The sequence below is a fragment of the Anomaloglossus baeobatrachus genome, chromosome 3 (genome assembly GCF_048569485.1).
Source record: "Anomaloglossus baeobatrachus isolate aAnoBae1 chromosome 3, aAnoBae1.hap1, whole genome shotgun sequence".
NCBI classification, from domain to species: domain Eukaryota; kingdom Metazoa; phylum Chordata; class Amphibia; order Anura; family Aromobatidae; genus Anomaloglossus; species Anomaloglossus baeobatrachus.
The window spans coordinates 580,024,500-580,043,321 of record NC_134355.1 but is presented as its reverse complement, the minus strand read 5'-3'; the positions used below and the strand labels follow the sequence as shown (position 1 = coordinate 580,043,321).

Here is an 18,822-nt window from a genome sequence, read left to right as displayed (position 1 = left end):
CTGTGCTGTGACATCACTGTGTGTATTACGCCTGTACTGTGACATCACTGTGTGTATTATCCCTGTACTGTGACATCAATGTGTGTATTATCCCTGTACAGTGACATCACTGTGTGTATTACCCCTGTACTGTGACATCACTGTGTGTATTATCCCTGTGCTGTGACATCACTGTGTGTATTATCCCTGTACTGTAACATCACTGTGTGTATTATCCCTGTGCTGTGACATCACTGTGTGTATTACCCCTGTACTGTGACATTACTGTGTGTATTACGCCTGTACTGTGACATCACTGTGTGTATTACCCCTGTGCTGTGACATCACTGTGTGTATTACGCCTGTGCTGTGACATCACTGTGTGTATTATCTCTGTACTGTGACATCACTGTGTGTATTATCCCTGTGCTGTGACATCACTGTGTGTATTATCCCTGTACTGTGACATCACTGTGTGTATTACGCCTGTACTGTGACATTACTGTGTGTATTACCCCTGTACTGTGACATGATTGTGTATTATCCCTGTACAGTGACATCACTGTGTGTATTATCCCTGTACTGTGACATCAATGTGTGTATTATCCCTGTACAGTGACATCACTGTGTGTATTACCCCTGTGCTGTGACATCACTGTGTGTATTATCCCTTTGCTGTGACATCACTGTGTGTATTATCCCTGTACAGTGACATCACTGTGTGTATTATCCCTGTACTGTGACATCACTGTGTGTATTATGCCTGTACTGTGACATCACTGTGTGTATTACGCCTGTACTGTGACATCACTGTGTGTATTACGCCTGTACTGTGACATCACTGTGTGTATTACCCCTGTACTGTGACATCACTGTGTGTATTACGCCTGTACTGTGACATCACTGTGTGTATTACCCCTGTACTGTGACATGATTGTGTATTATCCCTGTACAGTGACATCACTGTGTGTATTATCCCTGTACTGTGACATCAATGTGTGTATTATCCCTGTACAGTGACATCACTGTGTGTATTATCCCTGTACAGTGACATCACTGTGTGTATTATCCCTGTACAGTGACATCAGTGTGTGTATTATCCCTGTACTGTGACATCAGTGTGTGTATTACGCCTGTACTGTGACATCACTGTGTGTATTACCCCTGTACTGTGACATCACTGTGTGTATTACGCCTGTACTGTGACATCACTGTGTGTATTACCCCTGTACTGTGACATGATTGTGTATTATCCCTGTACAGTGACATCACTGTGTGTATTATCCCTGTGCTGTGACATCACTGTGTGTATTATCCCTGTGCTGTGACATCACTGTGTGTATTATCCCTGTGCTGTGACATCACTGTCTGTATTATCCCTGTACTGTGACATCGCTGTGTGCATTATCCCTGTACTGTGACATCACTGTGTGTATTATCCCTGTACTGTGACATCGCTGTGTGTATTATCCCTGTACTGTGACATCGCTGTGTGTATTATCCCTGTACTGTGGCATCACTGTGTGTATTATCCCTGTACTGTGACATCACTGTGTGTATTATCCCTGTACTGTGACATCGCTGTGTGTATTATCCCTGTGCTGTGACATCACTGTGTGTATTATCCCTGTGCTGTGACATCACTGTGTGTATTATCCCTGTGCTGTGACATCACTGTGTGTATTATCCCTGTGCTGTGACATCACTGTGTGTATTATCCCTGTACTGTGACATCACTGTGTGTATTATCCCTTTGCTGTGACATCACTGTGTGTATTATCCCTGTACTGTGACATCACTGTGTGTATTATCCCTGTGCTGTGACATCACTGTGTGTATTATCCCTGTGCTGTGACATCACTGTGTGTATTATCCCTGTACTGTGACATCATTGTGTGTATTATCCCTGTGCTGTGACATCACTGTGTGTATTATCCCTGTGCTGTGACATCACTGTGTGTATTATCCCTGTGCTGTGACATCATTGTGTGTATTATCCCTGTGCTGTGACATCACTGTGTGTATTATCCCTGTGCTGTGACATCACGGTGTGTATTATCCCTGTGCTGTGACATCACTGTGTGTATTATCCCTGTACTGTGACATCATTGTGTGTATTATCCCTGTGCTGTGACATCATTGTGTGTATTATCCCTGTACTGTGACATCACTGTGTGTATTATCCCTGTGCTGTGACATCACTGTGTGTATTATCCCTGTGCTGTGACATCATTGTGTGTATTATCCCTGTGCTGTGACATCACTGTGTGTATTATCCCTGTGCTGTGACATCACGGTGTGTATTATCCCTGTGCTGTGACATCACTGTGTGTATTATCCCTGTGCTGTGACATCACTGTGTGTATTATCCCTGTACTGTGACATCACTGTGTGTATTATCCCTGTGCTGTGACATCACTGTGTGTATTTTCCCTGTACTGTGACATCACTGTGTGTATTATCCCTGTACTGTGACATCACTGTGTGTATTATCCCTGTACTGTGACATCACTGTGTGTATTATCCCTGTGCTGTGACATCACTGTGTGTATTATCCCTGCACTGTGACATCACTGTGTGTATTATCCCTGTACTGTGACATCACTGTGTGTATTATCCCTGTGCTGTGACATCACTGTGTGTATTATCCCTGTACTGTGACATCACTGTGTGTATTATCCCTGTGCTGTGACATCACTGTGTGTATTATCCCTGCACTGTGACATCACTCTGATATTTATGTGGTATAGTATCAGTTTTTGCATTTCCATGTTCTGTTATACAATTGTAATAATTATTTGTGTGATGTGACTGTGTGTATTTTAAGGGGTGTAAGTGTTTTTGGAATGCAGTGATTGCACTCTCACCTAGGATTGGGGCCTGATGTGGCCCAATGTTTCCTCTGCAGCATAAAAAGAATATTAGTACTACTCGTACATTGCATATAAAGTTGTTTGGGCCCTGTTACAATTTTTTAGATAGGAACCAAGATTAATCTGTGTAAAATGCGCTGACACAGACACTTTTTTTGTGGTTGTAGGGATTTGGTAACCACCGTGGAGGTGCACAGCTCTGCGGAGCAGATGAACAGCTGCAGCATATTGCTCCAAGAGACGGTCCCATCGGGGCTATTTCTGGATCCCTATCAGCTTTCTTCCCTGAGGCAGCACAATCTAACAGAGGTAAGGTCCTGTAAGTTCCCATCACACAGGCTTCTTGTCACTGACTTAAAGGGAACCTGTCAGGTCCAATGTGCACCCAGAACTGTGTGTATACTGCTAATCCCTGCCTAACCGTCCCTGTATACACTAGAATAGGTAAAGAGATCTATAGAAAAGGTATGTCTAAAGATCCTTTATGATATGCTAATGAGCGCAGGGACTAGTCACAGGGGCGTTTGTTCCTGTGCTCATTCCGCCCTCTTAGCATGTTAGCACGCCTACTTTTTTTACTTGTTTACTTAATCCTTACATGGGACATTACCTTTTATTAGTTTGATCGCAGGTATAAAGTATTGTAATGCACCAGCATTGCAATAGATTATACCCGTCAGTATTACAGACAGATTGCCTCTTACACCATGCTCTTGGCATGGTCTAAGAGGCCACCATAGCCAGGTAACCCAGAGGTCGTAATTTGATCTCAAGTTACCATGACAATGATCAGGCCACCCCATGATCATGTTGTGGGGGTCCCAAATGGGTGGGAGAAGGGATTGCATTCCGTTTCCAAGCCTCCTAATTACTGTGATCACTATTGAATGCAGCATTTAGGGGCTTAAGCAGCCGGGTCTCGGCTTTCATGTAAGCAGAGTTCCAAGTGGCCATAGCACGGGTACAGCTCCTGTGCCCGCACAATCACCGGGACGTACCGGTACATCCAATGTCGGAAAGTGGTGAAGAGAGAAGATGAGGAACTGTGAGAGGAGAATGTGACTTCCATGGACTGTACTGTGGTGCTGGGCTGGGTTGTGGTGTAACAGATGGGACTAGTGGAGGCTGGAACAGGGGAAGCGCAGGAAATGCAGAGTGTGTGTTAAGAGACGCTCTGTGCTAATGAAACGTATGAGAAGATATGTGCCAACTATCTAATCTATACTGTTGTCATGCAGTAACTTTTGAGTAACAGACTGTTTTTAAAGGGAATCTGTCACCAGCTTTTTCCTACCTCATCTGAGAACATCATAATGTAGATACACAGACCCTGATTCCAGAGATGTGTCACTTACTGAGCTGTTTGATTTTATCAAAATGACAGCAATGTTTTCTCTGCTTCAGATCTAGCAGTTATACAGAGCTGATAAATATGCTGGACTACCTGGGAGCACCCAACGTAGTCCTCTAATGATAATCGACTGCTGAGCAGCCCAGTAAGTGACACATCGCTGGAATTAGGGTATCTGTGTCTATATTATTCTGTTCTCAGATTAGGTGGCAAAAACCTGGTGACAGATTCCCTTTAAGGAATTGGTGGCCTCTCTTCCTGAGTCGTTCAACTCCTGGCCTTCTGAAGTCAGCAGACAACATGCGTCCTGCAAAGGGGTATGGTCTGCTTAAAGCAAACTACACACCAAGCCAGGAAACCGCAGACCTCGCCCACGATTACTGCCCTGCGCCACACTACACTGCCATATAAATAAATATATTTTATTCCGACTGCTCTTCTGAATCCTGTGAGCCATGTCCTCCTTTGGTAAAAAAAATAAATAAAATAAATTAATAAAAATCAGCGCCTAACCCATTCATGACTGGCTAGTTTCAATTTTTACCTCTCCTTCTTCCAAGAGCCATAACTTTTTTATTACTTTACATCCACATAACTGTTCGTGGGTTTGTTCTTTGTGGGACACGTTGTACTTTTGAACGACATCAATCGTTTTACCATGTGATGAACTGAAAAGCGAGTGGAAGAAAAGCGATTCCGGCAGCTAAATAGGAAAGGGTTCTTTGCAGTTAGAGCAGTCAGACTGTGGAATGCCCTACCACAAGAGGTAGTAATGGCAGATACTATAACAGCTTTTAAAAAAGGGCTGGATGATTTCCTCACTACACACAACATTGTCGGTTATAAGTGACTTGGGTGCAAAAAGTAGAATTGGTGGAGGAAGGTTTAATTAGATGGACCTAGGTCTTTTTTCAACCTAAGTAGCTATGTATGAAAAAAATTCAAAATGAATTGAAACGGTAAAAAAAGTTCAGAATTGTCGTTTTGTTTTTTTATTTACCTTGTAAACTCTATGGTAAAACTGACTTTGCAATATCATTCCCCAGGTCAGTACAAATTTGCAGATACAAAACATGCTTTGTTGTTTTGTTTTTTTTTTCTATTAAGTTTTAAAACAAAATGTTAAAATATTTGCTTGTGTCACCATTTTCAGGATTTTGGTGTATGTGCGCTGACGTTTTTACTGATACCATTTTGGGGTAGATGTGATGTTATTGCAATGTTGCGACAGCCCAAAAACGTAATTCTGGCTGTTTTAATTTTTTTGTCCTTTTGCCGTTTATTAATTGGAATAATTTATTTTATATTTTGATAGATGTGTATTTTTTTTTTAATTACTTTAGTTTTAATGGGGCAAAAGGGAGATGATTTAAACTTTTATATACAGTGGATCCTTGGTTTACGAGAACAATCCGTTCTGGGAGTGTGCTTGTAAGCCAAGTTAATCGTCTAGCAAAGCAAAATTTACCCTAGGAAATAATGGAAGCTCAGACAATTCCTTCCACAACTTGTTCAATGTCCCTTCCTGGTCCCCTATTGTGCCATTCCACACACGCACAAACACACACATATGCTCACCTTACCTTCCGTTCCATCGCCGGCCTCCCGGTTCTTGTACTTTACCGGTACAGGATGTGTATCGGGTAACCATCGTGACCAATGCCGGAGCTTCCGCTGCCAGAGCGCTGACGTCAAAGGCAGGAGCCACTTGCCTCTGATTGGAAGCGCGCTGCCTTTGAGAAGCGACTGACAGTGGAAGTTACTCCATCGTCGCGATGGTTACCCGATACACATCCTGTACCGGCAAAGTACAAGAACCATGAGGCGGGCAATGGAACGGAAGGTAAGGTGAGCTTAATATGTGTGTGTTTGTGTGGACTGCAAGAGCAGGTTGGAGCATGGTGGATGTACGGAACCGGACGTGTGTGCGGTGAGTATTTGCTCGTACAGCAAAGCTTGCTCGGAAACTGAGTTACAAATTTACAGCAAGCTTTGCTCGTATAGCGAAATGCTCGCACACCAAGTTACTCGTAAGCCGAGGTTCCACTGTATTGCTATGTATATCAAATATACTGTCTCCTATGAACATCGGTTAAACAGTGACTTTTACAGAAGTTTCCTATTGTGAGGCAAGGGGGTCTTCAGCAGACCCCCAGTTGCAACCCATCGGCTTCCTGCGATCATGTCACAGACACGCCGATAGGTGCATAGAATGACGCGTCCCCTCACTAGTACCCATTAAGTGCCACTGTCAGAGAATGACAGCGGCATCTAAAAGGCTAACAGACGTGGGCAGAGCGTCATTCCACCCACGGCTGTTAGAGGCAGATGATGGCAGAATACACAACCATCTTCTGCTGGGAAAGATGTGGGCTCGGTTTGCAAGTCCACATCAAAGTCAAGGCCACACCATATGACATAAATGTACGTCATATGTTGTGAAAGAGTTAAAAAGGGGAACAACAGGAATAAAATATTAGCAAAACTAATGACACATCCTATTTAACATCTGGAGCCGACATCCCGCACTTTTAGATCACATAAGTTGGACATTGTGAACATCACAGCAATAAGTCACTCATGTCTTTCCCAGAAAACTACTCTACATGCCACAAATTCCGATTTATATGGTTTAGAAATCATGAATAAAACGTTAAAATAATGTGAATTCTTCTCATTAAGGTTGTTTTGATGAGTTTGGTGGATTTGGAGGCTCCAGAGTATCTGTCCATAGAATCGAATGCTCTGGTGTATCTAAGACCAGACCCATCGTGTGCCGGATGCTTCATCTCCTCTGTGCCGATTCATGCCAGATACCACCGCCCCTCGGCACAAGTCAGCGACGTGTCCATTGTTCTACAAAAGCCTCAGCTGCTCGTCCACTGCAGCAAAGGTAAAGACTGAGCTGGAAATCATTACACAAACGCCATTGTTTATGCTTCACCCACCAAAATGACGTAGATATGCACTTACAGACTCCCTCCATAATTGGGTGCAGCATTTAAAGATGGGACTTTGGTCTCCGTTACAAATTGGGGAATTTTTTGCGGCAGTTAACAGATGTCCAGCCTCTCTAGCTTTGTTTTTTTTTGTTTTTATATTTCACTCCTGGAGGGGTGCTTTGAATGTAAATCCCCTGATCCTGGTCTTATACTCACCTACTGCTGTCTTCTTCCAGTTCCGCCCTGGTCCATCTACGGCGATTTGTGACCTACCAGCAACTCCAGTGTTTCATGTAGCACGCCGGAGGTCACAACTCAATACAAGTGTATTAGAGCCTCGTTCTGGGTCTCATAGACTTGTTTTGAGCGCTCTTAATGTGACGTAGGGGGCATACAGTGTAGAATTTCAATATTTGCAGATGGTACATACTCATCTAAGGCAATGAATACAGAGGAGGATAATTTAAACTACTTGGACAACCCCTTATCATTTCCCTTCTTTGCCCTAGAAAAATAAATAAGCTTAAACTCGCCACCTATGTAGCCGCGGTTCCAGTGGTGTCTAAAATTGCGTTCCCGGGGCCCACGGCAATCAGAGCCGGCTTCCTTCTCCCCGCCTTACCACATTTGAGCAGGAAGTCAGTGCGGCGTTCACATCCTGCTCAAATGGCCGAAAGCGGGGCGACAGACTCCGGGCGCTGATTGGTCGCGGGGCTCGTGCGGTCATAACAATGTCACATGGGCCCTGGGAACACGGCTTCAGACATCGCTTGAACCACGGCCGCACCAGAGGTGAGTAAAGGCTTATTTATTTTATGGAGGGTAACATGGGGAATGAGTGGATTTTCCAAGTAGTGGACAACCCCTTTAATATTGCAGAGGGATTTGTGTAGGCTGGAGGCTTGGGCTGAGAAATGGCAATTGAAGCTTAACCCTTTCACGACCGGCCGATTTTTCGCTTTCCGTTTTTTTTTTCGCCATTCTTTTTCTGAGAGACGTAACTTTTTTATTTTTCAGTCAATATGGTCATGTGAGGGCTCATTTTTTGCGGAACGAGCTGTACTTTTCAATGAAACCATAGGATTTACCATATAGTTTACTGGAAAACGGCAGAAAAATTACAAAAAAAGTGCGATAGCACTATTGTTTTTGAGATATTTTATTCACTGTGTTCACTGTATGGTAAAACCGATATGTGGGTATGATGCCTCAGGTCAGTGCGAGTTCGTAGACACCAAACATGTATAGGTTTACTTTTATATAAGGGGTTAAAAAAAAATTCGGAAGTTTGTCTGAAAAAAGTGGCGCACGTTTTACGCCATATTCCGTGACCCATAGCATTCTCATTTTTCGGGATCTATGGTTCAGTGATGGCTTATTTTTTGCGACTCGAGCTGACGTTTTTAACGGTACCATTTTTGCGCAGATGCTACGTTTTGATCGCCTGTTATTGCATTTTGCGCAAAAGTCGTGGCGACAAAAAAACGTTATTTTGGCGTTTGGAATTTTTTGCCGCTACGCCGTTTACTGATCAGATTAATTGATTTTATATTTTGATCGGGCGTTTCTGAACGCGGCGATACCAAATGTGTGTATATTTTTTATTTTTTTAACCCTTTAATTTTCAATGGGGCGAAAGGGGGGTGATTTGAACTTATGTTTTTTTTTGTTTTTTTTTATTTTTTAAAACTTTTTTTTTACATTTTTTTTTATTTTACTAGTCTTCCTAGGGGGCTATAGCGATCAGCAATCTGATCGCTCTGCACTATCTGCTGATCACAGCTACATAGCTGTAAACAGCAGATACGTGCACTTCCTGCTTCCCTGGCCTCCGTGGAAAGCGAAAGTGAAAGTAGTTCATGTCTAGCACAGGAGTCATCACATGACCCTGTGCTACCATGACAACCACCGGAAGTCACGTGATCATGTCACGTGACTTCCGGTATCGGGCGGTAAGTGAAACTTTACCGCGATCGCGTTTATAATGGCGCTGTCACATATTGACAGCGCCATTTCAGGGGTTAAACGGCACGAGCAAATAACGATTCTGCTCGTGCCTAGCAGGCACACATCTCAGCTGTGAAAATCAGCTGAGATGTGCGCCGATCGTGGCATGCTGCTGCCAGGAGACCGTGGGCAGTAACGTTATGACCGCTAGGACTGTGACGGGGACAAGGGGCCATCCACTACGGTTAGAGGAAAGAAGGTTTAATCATAATCACAGACGAGGATTCTTTACTGTGAGAGCTGTGAGACTATGGAACTCTGCCGCATGATGTTATAATGGATGATTCATTATTAAAATTCAAGAGAAACCTGGATGCCTTTTTTTGAAAATTATAATATTACTGGTTTTGTGCACTAGATTCTGTAGTTGGGTGTTGATCCAGGGGCTAGTCTGATTGCCGTATGTGGAGACGGGAAGGAATTTTTTCCTCAATATGGAGCTTACTGTCTGCCACATGAGGCTTTTGTATTCCTCTGGATCAATATGTTAAGCCTGCTTTACACAAGACGACCGATTGTGCGATTTCACGATCGATCATCCCCGCCCCCTTCGTTTGTGCGTCACGGGCAAATCGCTGCCCGTGTCGCACAAAGTCGTGAAACCCCCGTCACACGCACTTACCTGCTGAGCGACCTCGCTGTGGGCAGCGAACATCCTCTTCCTAAAAGGGGAGGGACGTTCGGCGTCACAGCGACGTCAAACAGCCGCCGGCCAATAGAAGCGGAGGGGCGGAGATGAGCGGGACATAAACATCCCGCCCACCTCCGTCCTTCTGCATTGCTGGCCGGGAGCCGCAGGACGCAGGTAAGCTGTGTTCATCGTTCCCGGGGTGTCACATGGAGCGATGTGTGCTGCCCCGGGTACGATGAACAACCGGCGCCATTTTAATTAAATAATTTTTTAAAACTGAGCGATGAGTACACGACTCACGATTTGTGAGCGATTTTGCGTCGCTAGGAGGTGTCACACGAGACGACGTCGTGAACGATGCCGGATGTGCGTCACGAAAACCGTGACCCCGACGATGCATCGCACGATAGCTCGTCTCGTGTAAAGCACCCTTTTAGGCTATAGGGTGAACTTGATGGACCTAAGTCTACCATCAACCTTAAAACTAAGGACAGTCAGAAGTTACAGCCATAAGATGACGCCGCAGGACCGAAGCGACACTGAAAAAAGGATGAAAATGCCTGAAGGTGAATATAAGACGGGACAGGGGACTTAAAGCACCACTCCAGCACTTAAACGCCCCCTTCCACCCCCCCCCCCACCCACTAGAGTGCTGGTTTAAAAGGAGTTGTCCAGCTTTATGAGACATTTTCTTTTACTGAAATGCATGTATTTAGAGATTAAAATAATTTTTGCAATTGGGTTACATTAAAAATGTTGCACTGTTGTTTTTACAGCCTTTTTGTTCCTTTACACATTCGTCTTTGATGTAGTCTGTAAAACGAACTGAGTGTAAAACTCCCCCATGAGAAGAAGCTCACTGATGGATTCTCAGTTAACTCTTTCTGCAGCCAGTAATAGCACTACATTAAAGGGAATCTGTCACCAGATTTTTCTCCCCCATATGAGAGCAGCATAATGTAGAGACACAGACCCAGATTCCAGCGATGTGTCACTTACTGAGCTGTTTGCGGTCTTTTTGATAAAATCAATGTCTGCTGCAGATCTAGCAGCTATACAGAGCTCAGGAATATGCTGGACTACCTGACAGCATGCCAAGTAGTCCTGTAATGATAATCTACTGCTGATTAATCAGTGATTTTATCAAAATGACAGCAAGCAGCTCAGTAGGTGACACACCGCTGGAATCAGGATTTCTGCCTCTACATTATGGTGCTCTCAGATTAGGTGGCAAAAACCTGGTGACAGATTCCCTTTAAGGCTGCAGAAGGCAACATTTTTAATGAAACACAAATGATTTTTAGCCCTATACACATACATTTAAGTGTGTTTGAGCAGTATCAGCAGTAAGAGTTGCTGGTGTTCTTTTTCTTTACAACATTACCTTTTTAGCATGCAAATGGTTGTTTTGGTTCTTTTTATAATGGTATAGCTATGAAGTCTTGTTATTTTACGTGCAATAGTTAACACATTCATATTTGCCTCCAGTACATACATTGGTAGTCACCGGCGTCCTGCAGCACCATGGGCTCCATGTGATGGCAGTGTTCTTTATATTTTTGGTTTTGGACTGCTATTTTTTCTCTCTTGTGTAGGATTCCCTTTCAGCAGCTGCTTGGATTATCCTTTAGTTGAAGCTCCTTGTGCACCTTCTGGTGAAATGAAATGCAAGTGGATGGACATACCTTACACCGAGGTTCGGGCAAGTCTTTCTGTGTCTCAGGTGTCTTCTTTTCTTGAATAATCTGTAAAGAAATAATCTACTTTTACTTAGAGTGTTAGCAGCAGTAACGTATAGCTGTGCTACTCACTTGCTCAAAAAAACAGTTACCTAGAATTTGATCTTCTATCATTCATGTAAAGGGAATTTTGATATCTCACCTGAGAGCAGCATAATGTAGCGATCGAGACCAGAGATGTGCCATTTATGGGGCTGCTTAGTGTAGTTTTGATAAAATCACTGTTTTATCAGCAGTAGATTATCATTAGAAGACTAGTAAACTGTTCCACAAGGTACGAGGAAGTACCAAGCGAGTGACGAAAAGTAAGAAGGGAAGGGGATCCTTGTGTCTAGGGAAGGGGGAGAAGGTGACCCATGACCAAACCTACTGCTGGTCCCTGGGGTCCCTCACCACCTTAGATGGGTTCCGCACCTATGCGCCAAGCTGGATACCTGACCTTAAGTATCCCTAGTGCTGGACCCTAAATAGGGAACGGGTGGGATGAGCTCTTGGTCAGCCCCACTAAGCATTAGAGAAGACATAAAGAGGACACGCATGGGGAAAATGCATGAACTACTTATCCAAAGACGACTCAGGCAGAAGTTCAGGAATGATACCACAGATGAGTACAAGCCACCTGCTTGCAACCAGAGCATGTATGAACTGAATAATATCACCAGCACAAGTCCAGAGAAGATGTACGTATTTGAGCACAAGGGGAATACTGAAAATCAGCAGCTGGGTGGAAGGAGGGCTCCCCTGGGTCCTGAAGAGAAGTAGATGAAAATCCAGCCGTAAAGCTACCTTGTATCAATGAATAATAACAGAACAACAGAAAGTCAGGGAGCATTTTGCGCAGCCAAACGCTGTGACCTTCTTCTGCCAGAAACCACATGACTTTCTGACACCCGTGACATAAACCTGCTGCCGGGTAGACCTTCATATTCATGAACTCTGTATAACCCCGCCCACACTATTGATTGGCATCTTTCTGCCATTCACAGTGTACACAAAAAGTTGCCAATCAGTGGTGTGAGCAGGGTTATACAAAGCTCAAATTTAAATAGCAACTGCACACTAAACATAAAATATAACTTTTAATGGTGGTCATTTAAAACAAGTAAACCTCATAAAAACGTGAGTATAAAATGAGAATACCCAAAGCAGAGGTCACCAAGCTCAAATGGACCCTGGTTTGGGTACAGCGCACAAGACACTATCTAGACTGGGTCACTATTATGTCACCTCAGTACTATATTAGAGGTCACATGTACAGGGAACCGCCCTCTACTCTGTACCCCCAATATTATCTAATGTGTAGATAACTGGTGTAAACGACCGCCATTAAACATATACCATTTCTTTAAATAATATGGTTATAATAGTTGGAACGGTCTCACCAAGGACTTGCGGGCTTCAAAATTCAAATTAGGCTCGCAAGTGCAAAGGATGATGTGCCCCGCCAGCTTACATTAAATGCTGCAGTCAGAGATTAATAGGTTAACAGCTATTAGCTGATTTACCTGCGACTGTTAGAGGCACATGATGGCTGAGTATATCCGCTGTCATATGTGGGCTTGGTGTTTGTGCCCGAATCAAAGGCAGGGACATGACCTTTTGATGTACATCAAAGGTAGGGAAGGGGTTAAAAGTATGAAAAAATAAAAAACAATATAAAAACATTCAAATTACCCACTTTTGCCCCATTAAAAATGAACCAGTCAGAAATAAAATACACCAATTTGTTATTGCTGCATTTGTAAAAGTCTGATCTATCAAAATAGAAAATAAATGAATCCAATCAGTAAATGGCGTAATGAGAAAAAAATCTAAATCATCGCCAGAATAACGTGTTTTTGGCCCCACAGTATTGAATTATTGCAATGAAAAGCAATAAAAGAAAACCAAAACATCGGATCAGTAAAAATGTCAGCTCAAGGCGTTAGAAAAACCCAAGCCCCGCCACACAGCCCCAGATCCCAAATCTAGAAAACGTTATGGGTCTCGGAAAGTGAGAAAGTGCTACTTGTGGACATAAGGCTACGTTCACACATCAGTTTTTTGGCATCAGGCACAATCCGGCGTGTGCCTGATGCAACGGATCCGTCGCAGAATATGCAAAAACGAATGCGCCTGATCCTTTTTTTGTTTTATGAATACGGTATACCGGATCTGTCAAAAAACGGATCCAGCGCATCCGTTTCGTCTGTTTTTTTTTTTTTTGCTGGATTCGTTTTTGTTTTTTTTAATACATTGGAGCATGCTCAGTTTACAAAAACAGATCCGGCGGCCGCATCCATTTTTTGCCGCATTACGCCGGATCCGGCGTCAATAGGCTTCAATTGCAAATTATGCCGAATCTGGCGCGATGCATTTTTTTGTCAGAGACAAAAAACGTTACAAGAGACGTTCCATCCGGCCGCCGCATTAGCCAATTACGACAGATTCGGCAAAAGCCGGATGCAACACAAGGCCATCAGGCACAATCCGGCGCTAATACAAATCAATGGGGATAAAACGGATACGTTTTATCCTTTTTTTTTTTTTTTTCCAGATTGTGCCTGATGGAAAAAACTGATGTGTGAAAGTAGCCTAACTGTAAGCATTACGTTCTGTTATATTCAGATCTCTGATCTAGGTCTATAGGATAGAATCCTGGGACTGGATCGGCACCAGCTTACGGATATCATTACAACGTGTCCACTCTTATTTATTTGTGTCTGATCAGGGTTTTATTTTCTGAGACTAATGATCTTTTTCTCTTTTCACAGGTTAAAGAGAAGCTTGAGCTCCAGGTGCCAGTGGGCAGAATCCAACATGGAGCCGCCGTCTGCATCATTACTGTCGCCGTCACCCTGTTTTGTACTGGACTGATACTCACATCAGTATACAATCACAGAAAGGTTTACAGATAGCACAAAGGTCCCCAGAGACATTACATAGCCATCGGCCCAATGATCGTTGGCCGTCACTAGTGATGAGCGAGCACTACTATACTCGGGTGCTCATAACAAGCAGTCAGACGCTCGGACAGGCGCAGCTCGAGCAGAATGGAAGTCAATGGGGAACGTGAGTATTTTTCTGATCTTTGACTTCATTATACTTCATACACAAGTCGTGCCCATCCGAGCGTCTGACTGCTCGTTACGAATGCCAAGCACCCAAGCATGGCAGTGCTCGCTCATGACTAGTCATCACATCTTTCTCCCCAATCTCCCATACACAGGAACATTCTTGTCTTCAAATGAGAGAGCCTAGAAAGCCACTGACAGATGGCTCCAGCTGCAGCTTATCCGACCCTTATTTCCCCCGACATCATCTGATGGGGAATTAGGCGGTCACCGCACAAAAGAGCGTCAGCCAATATGACCGGTGTATGGGGGATGTAACTCATATCCATCAGCTGAATGATAAATTATTGTGTCACTGATTGTTACCATATTTTCCGGATTATAAGACGCACGTTTTATCCCGCAAAACTAGAGGAACATGGGGGTGCGTCTTATAATCCAGATATGGCTTACCAGGGCGATGGTGGTGGAGTGGGATCACAGTAGGCAGGGTCAGCAATCCTGAGGGCTCAGAGGAGGGGGTGTCACTGCAGTAGAGTGGCTCAGGAGGGTCACAAGACAGAGGGTCAGCAATACTGTGGGGTCGGCGGTGTCAAGGTGGTGGCAGGCGCCATTGATCTGCCGATGGGGAACGGGCTCCATTGAACTGAGGGCTCCTTTGAACTGCCAGCAGTACGCGATTGACTTCAAGAAAATGGCCGCGGAGGCTAATCTGCGCACACACTGTTTCCGCCGCAATTTTCTTGAAGTCCATCTTGTCAATCGCCGGCACTGCAGTTCAATGGAGCCCCTAGCCCGCTGGCAGATCAATGGAGCCCGCAGCACGCAGGGCACCAATGGCGCCCACCGCCGCGATACTCCCGAACCTGAAGTATCGCCAACCCTCTGTCCACTGACCCTCCTGAACTGCGACACCCCTTCCATTGAGCCCACAGCATTGCTGACCCTGCCTCCTGTGACCCTCCTGAGCCGCTCCACCACGGCTGCTCCCTCTGGTGACATATTATAATACGCACTAGGATTATAAGACGGACCCACATTTTAACATTAAAAATAATTTATTCCTATTTTCCTCTAAATTTGGGGTGCGTCTTAAAATCCAGTGCATCTTAGAAAACGAAAAATACGATATATAGAAAGCTACAATATACTTGATGTTAATCTCCAGAAAGTCAAAGAATATACTGCTAAACACAAGACGACATGACAGTAAGGAGCAATGGAAGATTTTATCATTGTATGTTTCTTTTACGTATGGAAATATGGTTTATAATTGTAAATCCTTGTGCATTTATAGTAACTTAATACATGAAAGGACTTTAAAAAGAAAAAAAAATATTAAAACTACTGTAACTGGGGTTTTGTAATAAAGTTTGTAAATTGGATGTGAGGGCGGTCACACAAAGTGGTATGGCTGTGTAACGGTGAATGGGAAAAGTAAAGATGCCACTGTGTCTGGATGAAGAAGTGACCTCCGTTATGATTACGGCCGTACGTGACCCACATGTGTATGCGCTATCTATCTCACCAGAAAGACTTGTACACACGTCTGATTTTCTCACCTTCTGTGATCAGTCCATAAAAGACAGCATCTGTGCATTGTCCGAATTTTTCACGGACGCATAGACTTTCATTGCCAACTTTGATCAATATTGGACATGTCTCTGTGATATTGTATTGACCTTTTGTTTGCAAATAATCCTGACATTTGAAAAGCTCCATAGACTGTCATAGTGTCGCACATCAGGGCATACAGACACTCAGCGTGCAGCACAAAGCAAGGGTAACCAAAGGAGTGGTATAGAAGGAAGGCCCTGGCGATAGGGAGGAGGGGACACCTCCTGCAAGTCTGCACCCTACGCTCCCTAATGTATATATATGGCTTCCCTTGCATCCCCTACCCCCCACTGTCGCCGTCATGTGTCTAGACCCTCGATAGTCCTGAACTCACCCTGGTTAGTGAGAAGGGCAGCTAGAACACTAGTCTCACCACAACACAAGATAAGGGAGACAGAGAGAAGGAAAATAGACACAACAAGAAAACTACTCCAAGCTCCTGCAATGCAGCTAACACCATAGCTGCAATAATCACGACTCTCCAGCTTCTTCCAAATACAGTCTCCTTCCAAAGTGGTCAGCATACAATTAAAATCTATAACCGGCATCAGATGGTTAGACATGTGACTTTTTATAACGAAGGGGAGTGGTCACAAAACAGCTGCATCGGAGATTAAGGATACAAAAAGACAGCTAGATGGGAAAGAGTTCTTATTCCCTACAGTACTAAAAGAAAGTAGATTCACTCAAATACAAGTTGTAGATCTGCGAACAATAAGGCTTTGCGACCTTCTGGACTCAGACTCGCTAGAGATCTCACCAGAGTGGGACAGTCATGACACATAAATACGAGCGCTATTCGTAAAAAACACTGATTGCACTCATGTATGACAAACTGATATGTGAATGAGCAGTAACACAAAACCTCTGGGAAATGTGACCTTAACCTCTTTACGACACATGACGTACTGGGTACGTCATGGATCATGTGAGGTTAATCCCCGCTGCCTGCCGTGGGCAGTCCGTGGCGATCTGCGCATATGTCAGCTGATTCCAACAGCTGACATGTGTGCCTGCCAGGCGCTAGTGGAATCGCGCTCCCCCCGTGCCTGTTAACCCCTTGCATCTCTTTCAGAATCTGACAGCAAGATGTAAGTGCGCCGCGGTAAGCATAACTTACCCAGCGCCATCAGAAGCCACGTGGCGTGATCACGTGACTTCCAGTGGTTGCCATGGTAGCACAGGGTCATGTTATGACTCCTGTAGCTATCATGAGTCACTTTCTCTCACTGCCGGCACACCGCCGTGTGTGAGAGTAAGGCTATGTGCACACACAGCATTTCTTTGTCGCTCCATTGGGAGACCCAGACAATTGGGTGTATAGCTTCTGCCTCCGGAGGCCACACAAAGTATTACACTTAAAAGTGTAAAGCCCCTCCCCTTCTGCCTATACACCCTCCCGTGCATCACGGGCTCCTCAGTTCTAATGCTTTGTGCGAAGGAGGCACACATGCACGCATAGCTCCACTGTTTAGTCAGCAGCAGCTGCTGACTATGTCGGATGGAAGAAAAGAGGGCCCATACTAAAGGGCCCCCAGCATGCTCCCTTCTCACCCCACTCTTGTCGGCGGTGTTGTTAAGGTTGAGGTACCCATTGCGGGTACGGAGGCTGGAGCCCACATGCTGTTTTCCTTCCCCATCCCCCTTAGGGCTCTGGGTGAAGTGGGATCCTAATCGGTCTCCAGGCACTGAGACCGTGCTCCATCCACAGCCCCTGGGGATTCTGCTGGACAAGGAGCCGAGTATCACAGGGACAAGGCCCTGCTACTTTGAGGTACTCTGTGTCCCCGTGGGGACCGCGCACAGACACACTGCAGCACTGCTGGGTGTGTTAGTGCACCGGGGACGGCGGCACTGACCGCGCTTGTGCCATTACACACTGCAGCGTAGCTTTTTTATTGGGGACTGCCGCGCTGACCGCCGCTGCCATTTTTACACTGCGGCGCGACTGGGACTGTTAGTGCGCCGGGGACTTCCGCGCCGGCCGCGCTTATCACTTTAGTCCCCGGCTTTTGCGGCCTAGTCTCACTGTTTCCCGCCCACAGGCCTGCCAGTCAGGGGAAGGGCGTGACGCTGCACAAGACGTCAGCGCTGAGAGCTGGAGCATGCTTTGCATACTCCACCCCTCTCACTGAGCACAGTGGGGACGCCGGATTCCCGCACTTTCTGGAGCACGCCCACGGCCCCCTCCTCTCCACAGGACGCCGGCAGCCATTCCTGTCGGCTTTTCTGTTGCTGGAGAGGGGAGACAAGCTCTGGGGGTCCCAGACAGGGATTCTGGTGATCACATAAGCAGCACCTGAGGTGCTGACCCCACTAGTGCCGAAGTGTACATATATATTTATATGCTTGTATGCTATACATTGCACTGTACGGTCGCACTATTGATTTTTGGCTATATACCCTCCTGGATTGCTCAGAGGAGATAACAGCATGTTGTCCCCGAAAAGCAAGGGTGCCAAAGCACAGGTTTACTATGCTGTCTGTACCGCATGTACGGCTATACTACCGGCAGGTTCCACAGACCCTCATTGTGTGCAATGCACGGCCCCTGTAGCACTTACTAAGCCGGAGCCTCTGCTAATGGTGGCCCAGGGAGACCCACCTGTTAACACCGTCCAGGTGACGGG

The 18,822-nt window shown here is 45.1% G+C and overlaps 1 protein-coding gene across 2 annotated transcripts in view; it reads left to right on the top strand.

Annotated features, from left to right (window-relative positions):
• Nucleotides 1-16,001, top strand: part of PIGX (phosphatidylinositol glycan anchor biosynthesis class X) — a 69,758-nt gene extending 53,757 nt beyond the window's left edge. The window contains exons 4-7 of one of the 2 annotated variants that reach the window (XM_075338706.1): nucleotides 3,020-3,161; nucleotides 6,886-7,096; nucleotides 11,379-11,479; nucleotides 14,276-16,001. In XM_075338706.1, coding sequence (XP_075194821.1) covers nucleotides 3,020-3,161; nucleotides 6,886-7,096; nucleotides 11,379-11,479; nucleotides 14,276-14,419 — 598 coding nt within the window. In that variant the 3' untranslated portion in view covers nucleotides 14,420-16,001. The remainder of the gene's footprint in view (nucleotides 1-3,019; nucleotides 3,162-6,885; nucleotides 7,097-11,378; nucleotides 11,480-14,275) is intronic. The other variant, XM_075338707.1, reaches the window with a different exon arrangement.
• Nucleotides 16,002-18,822: the final 2,821 nt, after the last annotated feature.